At 40.8% G+C, this 15,747-nt stretch overlaps 1 protein-coding gene across 1 annotated transcript in view; it reads left to right on the top strand.

The window, feature by feature from the left end:
• Positions 1 to 15,747, top strand: part of PARN (poly(A)-specific ribonuclease) — a 195,716-nt gene that overhangs the window by 32,969 nt on the left and 147,000 nt on the right. The window contains exons 13-18 of the mRNA XM_068967772.1: positions 595 to 672; positions 5,202 to 5,245; positions 6,385 to 6,427; positions 7,110 to 7,185; positions 9,366 to 9,476; positions 9,785 to 9,854. Of these exons, the coding sequence (XP_068823873.1) occupies positions 595 to 672; positions 5,202 to 5,245; positions 6,385 to 6,427; positions 7,110 to 7,185; positions 9,366 to 9,476; positions 9,785 to 9,854 (422 nt within the window). The remainder of the gene's footprint in view (positions 1 to 594; positions 673 to 5,201; positions 5,246 to 6,384; positions 6,428 to 7,109; positions 7,186 to 9,365; positions 9,477 to 9,784; positions 9,855 to 15,747) is intronic.

Genomic DNA, 15,747 nt, shown 5'->3' on the forward strand with positions numbered 1-15,747 from the left:
TTTCAGAACAAGCCCTGTGGAATTTGATATACATGATGGAGGAAATGAAAACTCAATTCTACTTAAGTTCGTTATTTTCACCTTCTAGCATTGTTATGAGTGTCTTTTGAAAATAAATGAGTTGTTTTGAAGAAAACATTTCTGAAATAGATATTTGGAGTTTGTTCACAAATTATTTGACAGTTCAAGGTATCTAGCATTTTCAGTTACTTTTTTGAACTCTTTAATAAAAATTTTACTACTTCTGATTCTTGTGTTAATAAAAATTTTACTGCTTCTGATTCTTTTGGGTAGAAGATGAATAAAAATCAGAGAAAAAAGATCAATGAAATCAAAGTCTTTTGGAGCTTTTACGTTGCATTCTGGATTTTACACCAGAAGAGGAATGAAGCCAGCCCAGATTTCTTTATTTGCATATCTTTATACATTTTTTCCCCCCTTAGTGTCAAAAAGTAAGTTTAGTACAAAATTCTCATGGAAGCAAGCCATACATTTCAAGATACTTAGCATTTTCTGTTAGTGTTTTGAGCTCTTCAGTAAAAAGCCCTGATCCAGCTTTGCACCAAGGAGTCTCCTAACCGTGGCTTTTTTCAGGGGAAGCTTGTCATTGGACACAACATGCTCTTGGACGTCATGCATACGGTTCATCAGTTCTACTGCCCTCTGCCTGCGGTGAGTGTCTTGTCAGCCTGTGTTAAGAATTCTCGTCTTCAATACTGAGAACGTGTTCTCTGTGGGGTGCCGTTCCCTTGTCCGCAGCTGTCCCAGAGGGACAGTCTCCTGCACTTGGTTGAATGTTTTTGAAGATATTTTAAAGGATCTTCGGATGGCTGCCATTGCTGGAGTGAGGTTAAACATTTGTTTCGTCTTGATGCTGGAGGTTTGTTTCCTCAGTTAGTGCTGAGGAGGGGTGGCTGAGCCGCAGTTGTGGTCTTCAGGTTTGATACTGCTAACATGAACCATAGCAGGGCATTGAAGCAGAGGTGGCTGGAGTGGGGGGGGGTGAGGGGGTGGGTAGTGGGGCTAGAGGTCTATAGACTGGATCAGGTTGTGTAAAAGTCTTGGTTCCCTCTTGCGAGGCTGCTTCCCTGAGATTCTTTGTGGACCTTGGTGTTTTGGGACTCTTGGAGCCATGCTGTCTCAGTGCACCAAAGCACAAGCTCCAGGTAAAGGGCTGCTCTCTGTCGCCTCCTCTTCGCTCCCTGACTGCCTGGGGCCTCACCTTGCTGCCGCTCATCACTTCAGTGCCTCCCCTTCATTTTCTCTCCATGTTTTCTGTCCTTTAGTGATCTCATCCACCTTCTAGGACTTCAGCTGAAGACATCGATATCTTCCTCTCCAGCTGGGATCTCTCCTCAGATCCCGGTCACAGTTTATGCTGACCCCGCACGTCTCTACCTGGGTAGCTTTCAGAATGAGTGGGGTTTAAAATTCATGTGTCGCAAATTGGGTGTGCAACTTAACATAACCTTTCTCTCCTTCTGTCTCCAAACCCATTCTTTCTCCTGATTGCTTCACTGTAAATGATGCCCAGTCACCAACATGGTCTTTAACATCTGTTTTGGCTCTTCCTCTGTCCCCCAGATCTGGCCAGTTCTAAAATCCTGGCAGTTTTGTCTCCAGGCTGTCTCTCACATCTGGATTCTTTTCATCTCAAGTAGCAAGTAGCTTTATTTCTCATCTGAAGTTAGCAAACTCCAGGCAGGATTTCCTGCCTCACTTTAACCTTCAGCCCATCCTTTAAACAGAGGTTGGCAAACTTTTTCTATAAAGGGTCAGATAGTAAAATATTTGGGGCTCTCCAGGCTGAATAGTCTTTGTCAGGACTCTCAACACTGTCATTGTCACCTGAAAACTGCTGTAGAATGCAGTGCGTCGACAAATGGGTATGACTTTGCCCCAGAAAAATTTTATTTAAAAATAGGTGATAGGCCAGATTTGGCTTGTGGCTATGGTTTTCCAGCCTCTGTTTTAAACTATTATATACCACCAGATTTTTTTAAATGGGAAGATAATTGCTTTTCAATATTGTGTTGGTTTCTGCCATACAACTTGAATCAGGTATAACTATATATATATATAGATATATATATATATATCTATATATATATATATATATATCTCCCCTCCCTCTTGAGCCTGGCTTCCCTATCTTGAACCCCATCCCTCTAGGTCATCACAGCGTGCCAGGCTGGGCTCCGTGTGTTACAGAGCAGCTTCCCGTAGCTAGCTATTTTACACGTGGTGGTGTATACATGTCAGTGCTGCTCAATTCATCCTACCCTCTCCTTCCCCCTCCCTGTCTGCAAGTCCATTTTCTACGGCTTTGTCTGCATATACCACCAGATTTACCTTTTATGGCTTCTGGATTGGATAATACCTACTTTAGAGTCCAGTGCCATTTATACGTCTGCAAAGCCTCAGTTACTTCACGTTTCTCACGATGCATTGTTCCTTCAGCATCTTGATTACTTTTCTTTGGAAAATTCCAACACTGAATACAGCAGGTCTGTTGGGAAGCCTGTTCCTATTTCTGCAGCCTTAAGGTTGTCCTTGCTTTTCATAAAAACTGCATCACCCTCAGGGACTCAAAGGCATCATAGTTGTGAGTCTCAAAACAAACGTGATGGGTGTGAATTTGCATTGTGTAAAGCTAAAGAGCTAATGTTAATTTCAGATCCGTCACTCCTTATTGACTGAATAGTAGTAGCCTCTCTCACGGCCTTTTGACCTTCAGAGCAGTGAAGTTATCTGTAAGGAAAAGTGTATTTAATGCTGTGTTTATAAGTGTTTTAAACACCAAACAGAGCTTGGGTTGTAAGAGGCATTAAATACTGATTTAACAAATGAGTGTCTTCCGACTGTGTTAGCTTTGTAATCTCCTGATGTATGGCTCTGTCCACATGACTGACCCTGAGTTAAATTCTGAGTTAATCCCGTGTTCTTTGTTTTTCTGTACAGTTGATTCTTTTTAGCCTGGCATTATCAAGCCTTCTGTGATCTGGCCCAACCTTCTTGTGTAGTCTGGACCCATTTTTGTCCTTCTTCCCAGCCAGACTGGCTCATTTTTTCTCCCCCTAGAAAATATTGTATGCTTTTGCATGTCTGTGGTTTTTGGTATGGAGAAGGCAATGGCAACCCCACTCCAGTACTCTTGCCTGGCAAATCCCATGGACAGAGGAACCTGGTAGGCTGCAGTCCATGGGGTCGCTAGGAGTTGGACATGACTGAGCGACTTCATTTTCATTTTTCACTTTCATGCATTGGAGAAGGAAATGGTAACCCACCCAGTGTTCTTGCCTGGAGGATCCCAGGGACGGGGAGCCTGGTGGGCTGCCGTCTATGGAGTCACACAGAGTTGGACACGACTAAAGAGACTTAGCAGCAGCAGCAGTTTTTGGTATATGAAATCCTTCAACTTGAATTTCCTCTGGCTTTTCTGACTGTTTGTTATTTACAGCTTTACCCATCTTACCCAGGTCCAGTGTATGCCTCTTTGGGTGTACACCTTTCCCTTGCCTGCTGCCTTGCCCAAGAGTGATCTTTCCTTTCTCTGAACTGCCAGAGAACCATGTACCTCTCCTGTTGCATAAATTTTGCCTTTACATCTTACTCCGCTTTTCTCTGTAAGTGATTCCCTCCTTGGACAAGGAGTGTGACCTTTTTATTGTCTGTGTCTAAATGCCTAGCATAGTGCTTTGTATGTGAGGACTTAATAAATGTTATCTTGCATGTAGCTAGTTTTCAATCTAATTCTACTGGAAAGAGCATATGGCTTATTGCAAAATAGAAGGTGAGTTAGGGTAAGTGGTTTTATTCCTTGCTTTATTACTAAGGCCTGAGTATGTTATGTAACTTCTTTGTGTTCTGTCATTGTCAGAAGGAGAAAATGGTTTTCTTCCATCCACCTTTGGAAGAAGTGATAACAGGAAAGGAAGAAGCCTAATTAAAATGATAGAAATACACTGTTACCAAATGTTGTATTTAAAAGTGCACTAAAGGATCTATGTTTTGGGGCAGGTTTTTAGGGGAAGAGTCTCTTCTTAAAAGTCTTGCTATTCATTCTTGCTACCTTTTAGAAGGCATTGGTCTAGAACCTTGCTATATGCTGGCCCTGGAACTGGCCATAATTCTAATTTTATCTTGCTTGTGAGGCTTTCTAATGGTACTGAGAGATTACAGTCTTTATTGTCTTTTTGTTTGACTTAGCACTGAAACCGATTATTCATGTATTGTTCATTAATTTAATGATAGCCATTGAAAAAGCTGGTAAATACTTCAAGCTAGCTAAATACAGACTGTATTTACAGGCTCAAAAAGCTAATGGGAAATGGCAGTTTCCTGTGAAGCATGAATAACGCTGAAGAGAACTATAGTCACAGTGGGTCAGGAGTATGAGCAGGCAGTGTGGTATGGCAATTATGTATATAAATAAGTTAATTCAAAATGAGAGCAATCTCATTCCAGCTCTAGACTTCCTGATCAAATAAACTTGGGAAATGAATTGCCTAATTTAGGCATTTGCTATTGGTGCCACTTAAGCAATTTTCTGAGTAGTTAAAGCAAGAATCATGTGTATTGGAAAGTCTCTGTTTTAGTGGCCATTTTAACCAATACTTCAAAGGTGTTTCCATTAAAAGTATGATCCAGTTTACAGTATGTCCATTTCCTGCATGAACCACTTTATTTTATTTTTAAAAAAATTTTATTGAGGTATAGTTGATTTGTAGTGTTGTATTAATTTCTGCTGTACAGCAAAGTGACTCAGTTATACATATTCCTTTTAATATTCTTTTCCTTTATGCTTTATCACAAGATACTGTTAACCAAAAAAAAAAAGATACTGTCAACCATTTTATTTAAATAATTCTACGTCTCACTTTACAGTGAATTGTGTAATAGAAGTATTAGTGACTGTTTTCTACATACAATAAAAACCTTTTCCCCAAACTCTTTTGTTTTAGCCATAAAATGCTCATATATCTATTTTGCTTATGCAGAATTTTAGTACCAGGTCATATGATTCCCAATCAGTGAGGAATTGCCAAAATTTTTAGATATTAGTGAGAAATGGAAGTTTAGCTTCAAGTGCCTGTGTTGGTATCATGGTTTGAGAAGAGAACCATGGGACTTGAAATATTTGTTTTAAATATTGCAAACATACCAGTAAAATCATAACAGGTCACGTTCTTATTTTTTAGGACTTAAATGAATTTAAGGAGATGACAACATGTGTTTTCCCCAGGTAAGCTTTCTTTGAGGATTTGCCTTTTGTTAAAAACTGCCATCAGGGCATCCATAATTACACATAGGTATACAGTAATTTATTAAAACCATTAGATCATGGTGACAGTTCAGTTTGCATAAGTTGGAAAATGGCTTAATAGCTCTACCTTGCTGATGTTTGCTTTTACAAATGATGATTCTGTTTGTTGTTAAAATTTTAAAGCCAGAATTTGATCCAAGGGTGAAAACGGACAGCAGCTGCCTTTTCTCTTACCCTGCCTCCCACTGTCTGCGGGACCTGGGAGGTCTGCTTGAGTTGGCGCTTGTCTGTCTTGTCTGTCGGGTGAACCTTGTCACAGTGAAGCATCCAGTTGAGGATATTCCGTTGAATACTGAAGATGGTTGAATATATAGTTGGATAGAGTTGGATATGTTGAGAGTATTCTGTCGTCGGTCAAAACCTGTCTGGCTAGAGAACTCCTTTTTCGCAATTTTGTCAGTGCCTTAGCCTGTTGGTATTGTCCATGGTTAGTGTGGTGTGTTCTGGTAGAGCCTACATCAGCCGCATGAAGCCCTCAGAACAAGAGTCTACATCTGAGGACCTGTCTGCAGAGGACTTGGAGCAGTTGCTCTTTCTGCCAGACTATTTCTGTCCAATTATCTGCAGTACTCATATTTATATGAGAGGAAATAGTATTTTTATATGAGTGTGTATATGTGTGTGTCTCTTTTTTCTGTTATTGCAATTTCTGAAGCAGAGTAGTGAGAAATAACAGTTGTATGAGACTGCAAATGCAGTTTTTGACCCTCCAAGATATTATATTATACAGATCTGGGTAGTGGTAGGAGATGATAAAAGCTTGGGAGCATCAGGCCTGCAGCAGTGTTTGAACCACGTGCAAACACACAAGGATGTTTGACTTAGCCCTGATGTCAGTGTAAGCCCATGCCCTCTAGAACTTGTGCTGTTGGTGTGGGCTTCCCCACAGCCTCCTGATGAAGTGCCTGGATGAGGGGACCGTGTCCTCAGTCTGACGTAGTGGAGATGCAGATGACTGATGTGCCTAACGCCCCCATCCACTGTTATTCATTGGAGTAAAGTACATTTTGAATGTTGCTATCCATTTTGTTTACCTTTTTAAAAAATTCTGTTTTTAGGCTCTTGGATACAAAATTGATGGCCAGCACACAACCTTTTAAGGTATTTAAAAAATCAGAACTATTGTTGATAAATTATATCCTGATTGCTGCTAACAGCTTTAGAATTCTGGTCAATTAATGTCACTTTCCAATACAACTTCCCCCCTACCTGCCTCTTGTTCTCTGAAAAAACAAAAAAAGATAAAAAAGAAATTGAGGAAAGACTAGAAATAGATATGTCAAAATGTAAATAGCAGTTGTCTTTGGGTAGTGGAATTGTGGGAGTTTTTTCCTTTTGAATATAAATTTTTAATGTTAAAACATAATGAATTTTTGAATAGATTACAGATGCATACACTCATTCCTTTTCCTTATTTTACATATTTTGGATATATAGTCTACAAGAGAATTCAGGTAAAAATATAATCATTTGCTTCTTTCTGAAGTGACTTTATATGGCTGAGTGAAATGAATGCCAGAGCAGTATAGCTTTCTGGCCGAAGGTCTGTAGATACTTAACACATCTGTAAAAACTTTTCATATGGCTATACTTCCCATATGGTGGAAATTAAACTTGTGGTTTCTCTCTCATATTGAAAAGAACGACTCCTGTGTTTCTTTAAAGAACACAAGGGGGCAGTACTAGATGCTTTTTTTTTTTTTTGGTCCTGATTCTTCGTGAATCTCTAATAGATGTTGCTCTGAGATGATGACAGCTGCTCCCTGTGTTTCGTGGTTTGTAGGATATCATTAACAACACATCCCTTGCAGAACTGGAAAAGCGGTTAAAAGAGACACCTTTCAACCCTCCTAAAGTTGGTAAGAATATAAACGATCCCAGAAAGCTCCACATTCTCAATGATAATTATGGATGTCTATTATAGAAGAAAGGTAAAACTATTCTAGAAACTACATATGTTGTACATTTATAAATTTTGGCTGAATTAACTTGCTCATACCCTTGGTTGAGTTGCTGTTTTCTGAATAAAGATGGTCTTCTAATCCTACCTCGATTTTGCGCAGGTAGGATTGGGTAGCCTGTTCGTTGAGAAGTTTAGCAATGGAATCTTCAGGGCTTTTTGTTTCTTAATGCTTGGAATTTCCCCCAAACTTTATGTGTCTTCCTTTTGGCTTAAGCAAAGACAAAAAGCTGGTGATTGTCAGGGGTAGAGTGAAAATATACTTTTTGTCTCAGGAAAGCCCAAGAACTGGGTTTACAGATGAGGAAGGAGGGGGCTCCACCTCTGCCTCCTTCAGAGGTAGCTTAGGCACTGGACAGCAGTGGTGAGGAAAACCAGAGAAGGGAGGGACATTTCTCAGGGGTGGAAACATTTGCCGTATCTGGCCATGGTCCCACCCATGTGTTTGGTGAACCTTCCAGGTGTTAGTTACTTCCTTGGTTCCTCTTGGCCTCAGTCATGCTGCTGGTATCATAATTAACATCCCATTAGATGTAGCCTGCAAGCTTCCTGAGAAATTGATAACAGGACTGATGGCTCAGGAATTGACAATGGAAGGTACTAAAGCAGCCAAGATGACAGTTATTTGCTTCCCTTTCTGGAATAGTCCAAAAAAGGAATTAAGAAAAGGATGGGGGGAGAAAACCTAGACCTTTCCTCTAGCAATATAATGGACAGTATAATGGAAATAATTGATTTTGGAAATAGTGTTTCAGCTGGTGGTAGAATAGAGGCCATGACTTAGTTGGCTATCATGTTAAAAGACTTTTTTTTTTTAAGCTTAAAATCTAATACTCAGTACTTACTGAGGTTAAAGAATTCTTGCTTAAAGAGCATTGTATTGATATAAAAACAATTACAGCTTTTTCATTGTTAATTTCCACTCATGCTTTTGATTCTGTTGTAACCTTTTTGATTCTCATTTACAAAATGGTTCTAGGAAAGAACTATTTATGAGTTACAGTTTTATCCCGTTATTTCCATATAATATTCCAGTAAGGAGAGTTTAGTCTAAAGCAGGTTCAGTAAACCTCATTCTCTCAGCATCTGTGAATATCATTGTGACCAGAGAGGCATGTCATAAAACGGTCTCTCCCATGAGGATGTGCCATGTTGCAAGGGCAGTGTTACAGCAAATTCTGATGTTTTGGGACTTGGTTGTGCTTTCCGTCTTTATATCTGTGAGTTCGGAGACATAGTGAAGGACACTGTTGACTTGAGCTGCCAAACTTGATGGGAGTCTTTGGTTTTTGGGGAGGGTGAGCTGGAGTATTGTCAGATAACAGTTACAGAGTGTTTACCACATACCAAACGTGGCATGAGAGCTTTGCTTACTTGAGCTCATTTGATCCTCACAAAAGCCTAACGAGGGAGCTCTGGTTGTCACTGCCCTTCTACCGTGGTGGAGGCCCAGAGAGGGCAACATGCCCAAGATCACATAGCAGCTAAGTGATGGAGCAAAGATTCAAACTCAGACAGTGGACGCTGGGGGCCATGCTCTTAGCCATTGCTCTGAGGTCCCTAATCTCCGGGATCTAATGCCTAATGACCTGGGGTAGGGCTGATTTAATAATAATAGAAATAAAGTGCACAATAAATGTAATATGCCTGAATCATCCCCAAACCACCTCTGCCCCCATGGAAAATTTGTCTTTCACGAAACTGGTCCCTGGTGCCAAAAAGATTGGGGACCACTGCTCTGAAATACCCCTTGTGTCCCAATCAGAGGAGGAGTCACGGTCACAGGAGTGAGTTATGCATGGTTGTAAATAGCATCCAACAGCATGCAGTTGGGAGGCGTGTGGCTGAGTCTTTGACAACGTAACCAAGACACTTCTCTAGTCTAGACCAAAGCCCTCATTTTCAGTGACTCTGTTATCTCAAGATCTTGTGTGGAGAGAATTAAGGAGATAGCTTTCTTTCTGCTTCTTTATGGTGTTTCTGCCGCACAGACGTCTGGATTTGGCAGGGCAGCATGCTTACCAGTCTTCATGATTTGTGACGACCTTGGGAAGACTGTTATTTCTTTTTTCTCTTTAGAAAGTGCAGAAGGCTTTCCAAGTTATGACACGGCTTCTGAACAGCTCCACGAGGCAGGCTATGATGCTTATATCACAGGACTGTGTTTCATCTCCATGGCCAACTACCTAGGTACACACTGTACCTGTCTCTGTCAACATACCATGGTCCAGAGGGGATCTTCCCTGTCTACCCTTTCCCTGGGATCCACTCACCCAGTAGGAAGTGGGAGGGTTTTGAGGGAGGAGGGGGAGGGGGTTGGGAGAGGGGGTGGGGAGTGCACAGGAAGAACCATCAAATGCTTACCTGGGGTTGTGGTCCTTGGTCCACATGAGCACTTATTGTACCCTTGCAGAACCATACTGTTGATTTCAGGATATTTTTTTCAGGCTTTGTTTTTCCTTGACTGTATGTGATATTCTGCTTCTTTTCTTTATTAGGTTCTTTTCTTAGTCCTCCAAAGAGTCATGTGTCTGCCAGATCAAAACTCATCGAACCTTTTTTTAACAAGTAAGTAATCAGAGTTCCAGTGCCCCAGAATCTTCTGCTGGTGGAAGAGCCCAGTATCTGGGATGTCAGTGAGGGGTGACTGGGAGCTCTCGGGCATTTGTAGATAAGATATTTCTCATCGCTGGTGACTCAGATGTTTTTTGAAAAATAGAAATTGACCTTTTCGAAAAGAATGTATTCAATATTTGCTAGAAAAAAAAAGAAAACATTATGAAAGGTAGCACATCTCTTCCAAGACAAAGGACTGGTGGGTTCAGAATTTAAGTGACCCACGAGGGAGTCTCTGAGTATGTGTCTGTATACACAGTCAGACCTAACTTAACCCCAACAGGCTTTACGAGTGAGATTATTCTTCACGCTTGCATTATTATCTAATTAAATAATGTCCTTTCTAAGAAGACGTTGGTTACACAAATGACTTCTCAGATAACCTGTGGAGCAGGTTGATGGTCATCACATCCCGAGCCCTCATCTGAATGGATCCGGTGAAGTTGCTCCTTCACTGTCGGAGGAAGTCAGTGTGATTGTAGGGAAACATCTGCTCTCAGAGCATTTCCAAAGAATCTCTAGATTGTTACTTCAAAGTGAGGCTGGTGCTTTCTTGGCACAGTTGAGACTAAAGTTGTGAATGTGATCATCCAGCCGGCCACAGCATGGCTTTGTGCCAGGGCCCCAAGCCTTCGTCTCTACCCTACCTCTCTTCGCAGGGCTGGTTCTGGGAGGTTTAGGTGAGCCAGACAGAAGTGGGCAGCCCACATCACTCACCACTTCTGAGAGAGCCATTTCAAGGTCGGCTTGGTGACATCATTTCCTTATATGTGGCATTTTGCATTTCTATCAGTACTTTCCTGAGTAAGAGTGCCGTCTCCTCCAGAGTCTGTATAAATTCTGGTATCACAGTGCTTGTTCATAGGTACCATGCTGCAGTCAGAAGTTAATTCCAAACATCTGGGTTCCTACAGGCTTGGAATCTGTATAGTCTGAGTTAGTGAATTCTGTCATCCTGTGGCTTCTTCCTTTTTAAATCTTTGTTCTTTTCTGTGGAAGTTCAGAGGTAAATGTGTTTGACTTTTCAAAAATATCTTTCACATCAAAAAAAAAAATCTTTCAAAGAGGACTGGGTAACAATGTAGTGTATATTGAAAATTAAGTTGAATTTTTCTGCATAGAAAATTAATTCTGCCATCAGTTGAGTTCTTGCTATCTATCCAGTTCAAAATGGGATTTTCTAACCCCTTAACTCTAAATTGGGGGCAGTGTTTATCTTTGTAAATCTTAGGACCGCTTATGGCATCAACCATGGAACCTGTGAGTGACACTATACATATGGATTGTGGCCTTTCTGGCATTTTTATGCATGTGATGTTAAGTTTGTCGTTCAGCAGTATTTTGCAACTGGGGAGATGTTTACTCCCGTTTAAATATTTAAAACAACAATCCTGCTTCTGCACTAGAATCAGCTCCTAATAAAGTCAGGTGATGGTTGCAAATGTGGGTAGATAGAGGCTGTCTCTTGTTTATCAGTCATCTGTGTGGCCAAAATGAACAGCAGTCAAAGTAGGCTTTGGTTTATAAGTTTAAATGAAGTGAAAGTTGCTCAGTCGTGTCCAACTCTTTGCGACCCCATGGACTGTACAGTCCATGGAATTCTCCAGATCAGAATCCTGGAGTGGATAGGTGTTCCCTTCTCCAGGGGATCTTCCCAACCCAAGGATCGAACCCAGGTCTCCTGCATTGCAGGAGGATTCTTTACCAGCTGAGCCACAAGGGAAGCCCTTTAAAAGTTTAAATAAGACTTCTAGATCAATTTAGTATTGCTAATTATATGCAAAGATATTACTACAAGAACTGGGCAGTAAACACATAACTTAACTTTTAAATGGGTTTGGTGTCTATTCAGATTATTTTTTTGCTAAAACCTAGATGCATACCAAAAATAGTTGAGGTTTAGGAATCCTCCTATGATATTGCACTAAAAATTCTTGCCCAATTTGATTTTTTTCCTCTATTTTTCCCTATCTGTGAAGGAAGAATTGTTTCGTTATCTTTGAAGGGAAGAAAGATTCTAGCAGGATTTAAAGTGCAAAATAAAGACTATTTTTATTCTATATTGGACTAGCTTGGTTAAGTACAGCCACCCATCCTGAACCCGTTAAGAAAATGGGAAAAGCGGTTGCTTTTGATGATATGAGTAGATGCGTGTTCAGTTGCTCAGACGTGTCCAACTCTTTGTGACCCCTTCTACTGTAGCCCACCAGGCTTCTCTGTCTATAGGATTTCCCAGGTGAGAATACTAGAGTGGGGTTCCATTTTCTCCTCCAGTGGATCTTCCCGACCCAGGGATCAAACATGCATCTCCTGCATCGGTGTGTGCATTCATTACCACTGCACCACCTGGGAAGCCAATATTGACCCATTCTTACTTAAATGCAGGTTTCATTTATGATATTAAACCTTGATTTTTTACTTCAAGATTGCTCTTGTAAAAAGACGTCCAACAGTTGCTATCAGTATTATCTCAAGCGGTTGATTTTAGAAGAATCTAAATTTTTCTGAGGGTTTATTTGTTTTTGTTGTTGTTCAGTCACTAAGTTGTGTTGGACTGTTTGCATCCCCATGGAGCACAGCGTGTCTGGCTTTCCTGTCCTTTGTTATCTCCCAGAGTTTGCTCAAACTTGTGTCCACTGAATCGGTGATGCCATCCAACCATTTCATCCTCTATCACCCTTTTTTCCTCCTGCCCTCAATCTTTCCAAGCATTACTGTTTTCCAGTGAATCAGCTTTTTGCATCAAGCGGCCAAAGTATTGGAGCTTCAGCTTTAGCTTCAGTCCTTCCAATGAGTATTCAGGGTTGATTTCCTTTAGGGTTGACTGGTTTGATCTCCTTGCTGTCCAAGGGACTCTCAAGAGTCTTATTCAGCACCACAGTTTGAAAGCATCAATTCTTTGGCACACAGCCTTCTTTTTGGCACCTGGCTTTTCTCAATGTAAGCTTAACCAAACAGACATAGCCTTAATATGAATTTGGGTGGACATGAGCTGACTTACATGTGCAAATGATATTTTTGCTCTGCTCTCCCAAGATTGTTTAAAAAGTAAACCTTCAGTGAAGATAAACCCAGCCTATTTCTGCATTATTTTAAATTAGCATCTGATGGCGTTAGGTGTTTCTTTCGGGGAAGCTTTACCGAGTCCGCTATTGAGAAGATTCCAAGACAGTTGGTGCTTGAGCAGATTGCAGAAATGGAGTGTAGTACAGGGCACTTTCTAAGCCCAGTTTGTCCAGGGAAATGTCCCAGTAGACTTTGCAAGGTACTGTTTGTCTCTTTCCTTTCCTGGGCACCTCATTTTTCCCTTCCTTTTTGGACTCAGAATGAAAGTCCTAACATTGCTGAATGATGGAAATTGGGATGAGACCACTGCTAATGACAGGCTGTGTGCAGCGTTCTCTTCCTCTATGTTGTGGGCTCTCTGCTCAGGAATTGGTCTACCTTCTTTTATGACCTTGGTCAGTTTTCATCAATGCATAGAAAACCAGACTTAGAGAAGATCCTTTGGTCAAATCCTTTTAGGCCCGGAAGGAGCTAAAAATACACTCTGCTTATACTTTTTATTGCACGACAGAAAGCACATAATCAGACTTTAGTGTTATGTTTTATTAACAGCCATCTGTTTCTGCAAGACCCCTTGAGCTCTCTTGTATTAATAGATAACCTTTTATGAAGGGTTTTGGGGAAAGGTTATTTTCGATTTTCCTCAGTTCTTAGAAGGAGGAAGGAAATGAGCATGTATTTTATTTTGGCCAATCTCTAAGTAGTGGGATTAAAAAGGAAGAAGTGCCTGCACTCTACTATATAGGACAGCTGCATCATGCTTGGCACAAGTGTTCTGAATTTTTTTTTTTAATGATTTTTTTAAAAGTCTCTATTGAATTTGTTACAGTATTGCTTTTGTTGTTTATGTTCTGGCTTCTTGGTGATGAGGCATGTGGGATCTTAGCCCCTGGACCAGGGGTTGAACCCACACTGCCTGCATCAAAAGGCAGATTCTTAACCACTGGACCACCAAGGAAGTCCCACAGCTTTCTGAATTTCAACAGGAGTCTTCCTAGGATGACAGGGCCGTGTGTTCCATCTAAGCTGAAGATAAGACAATTCATTTCCTCCTCTGTAAAAACAGGACTGGAACTATCCCCCTCCCATGTAAGTTATAAAAGTCACATGAGATGCAAAAGGACTTTGATAGTTCCTCAGACTTAGTAGGTGGCCAGGGTCTATTATTTTCCTTTCCTGAAGTACAAGAGAATTTGACATGCTGGGAAATTCAAAACAGTAGATATCGTAGCAGCATGAGTTTGTATGTTTTTAGTTTCATGATAGAGAAGAAAATGGATTGAAGTGCCGATTTAAAACTGGAGCAAATGTGAAGCATCCACTTTCCCTGTACTCACCTTTTAGTGTTTGCTTAAGAAAAATCAGAGGACAATGAAGTATGTCAGATTGGTACATAATAGAAGCAAGATTGCTTTGATTTGAAGCATTTTAGAAAGTTTTGTTATGCAGATGAATCCAGCAATTTATGGAAGGTTGTATAGGTACACAAAGCAATGATAAGTGGCAAGTAGGAGGAGTGGTTACAGCGCCTGAGATGAAGCACACTGATGTCTTCTCCCTTTTCCTCCATGGAGAGCAATCATGTGCGGGCATTAAGTTCTTTCTGCTAATCTGCCTGTGCTTCACCTTTGACATCAGAGAGATTTTTTAAACTGAAGGGTTGTAAAAAAACAAAATACTTCCAATCCGTGCAGAACCTTCTTTTGCTGGAGCTGGACGTGAACCATGCTTATTGTCTCAGTTACCAGCAGTCACGCTTCATGTTGAACCATGTCGTTCACTGGGTGACCCACATGTCCGAAAGTGCAGACCCTGCTTGTCTGTCTTTTTTTTAATATAAATTTATTTATTTTAATTGGAGGTTAATTACTTTACAATATTGTATTGGTTTTGCCATACATCAACATGTATCCGCCACAGGTATACACATGTTCCCCATCCTGAACCCCCCTCCCTCCTCCCTCCCCGTACCATCCTTCTGGGTCTTCTCAGTGCACCAGCCCCAAGCATCCAGTATCACGCGTTGAACCTGGACTGGCGACTTGTTTCATATATGATATTATACATGTTTCAATGCCATTCTCCCAAATCATCCCACCCTCTCCCTCTCCCACAGAGTCCAAAAGACTGTTCTATACATCTGTGTCTCTTTTGCTGTCTTGCATACAGGGTTATTGTTACCATCTTTCTAAATTCCATATACATACGTTAGTATACTGTATTGGTGTTTTTCTTTCTGGCTTCACTCTGTATAATAGGTTCCAGTTTCATCCACCTCATTAGAACTGATTCAAATGTATTCTTTTTAAAGGCTGAGTAATACTCCATTGTGTATATGTACCACAGCTTTCTTATCCATTCATCTGCTGATGGACCTCTAGGTTGTTTCCATGTCCTGGCTATTATAAAGAGTGCTGCGATGAACATTGGGGTACACGTGTCTCTTTCAATTCTGGTTTCCTCAGTGTGTATGCCCAGCAGGAGGATTGCTGGGTCATAAGGCAGTTCTATTTCCAGTTTTTTAAGGAATTTCCACACTGTTCTCCATAGTGGCTGTACTAGTTTGCATTCCCACCAACAGTATAAGAGGGTTCTCTTTTCTCCACACCCTCTCCAGCATTTATTGCTTGTAGACTTTTGGATTGCAGCCATTCTGACTGGCATGAAATGGTACCTCATTGTGGTTTTGATTTGCATTTCTCTGATAATGAGTGATGTTGAGCATCTTTTCATGTGTTTATTAGCCATCTGTATGTCTTCTGTGGAGAAATGTCTATTT

This window comes from Capricornis sumatraensis, chromosome 3, assembly GCF_032405125.1.
Source record: "Capricornis sumatraensis isolate serow.1 chromosome 3, serow.2, whole genome shotgun sequence".
Lineage (NCBI taxonomy): Eukaryota > Metazoa > Chordata > Mammalia > Artiodactyla > Bovidae > Capricornis > Capricornis sumatraensis.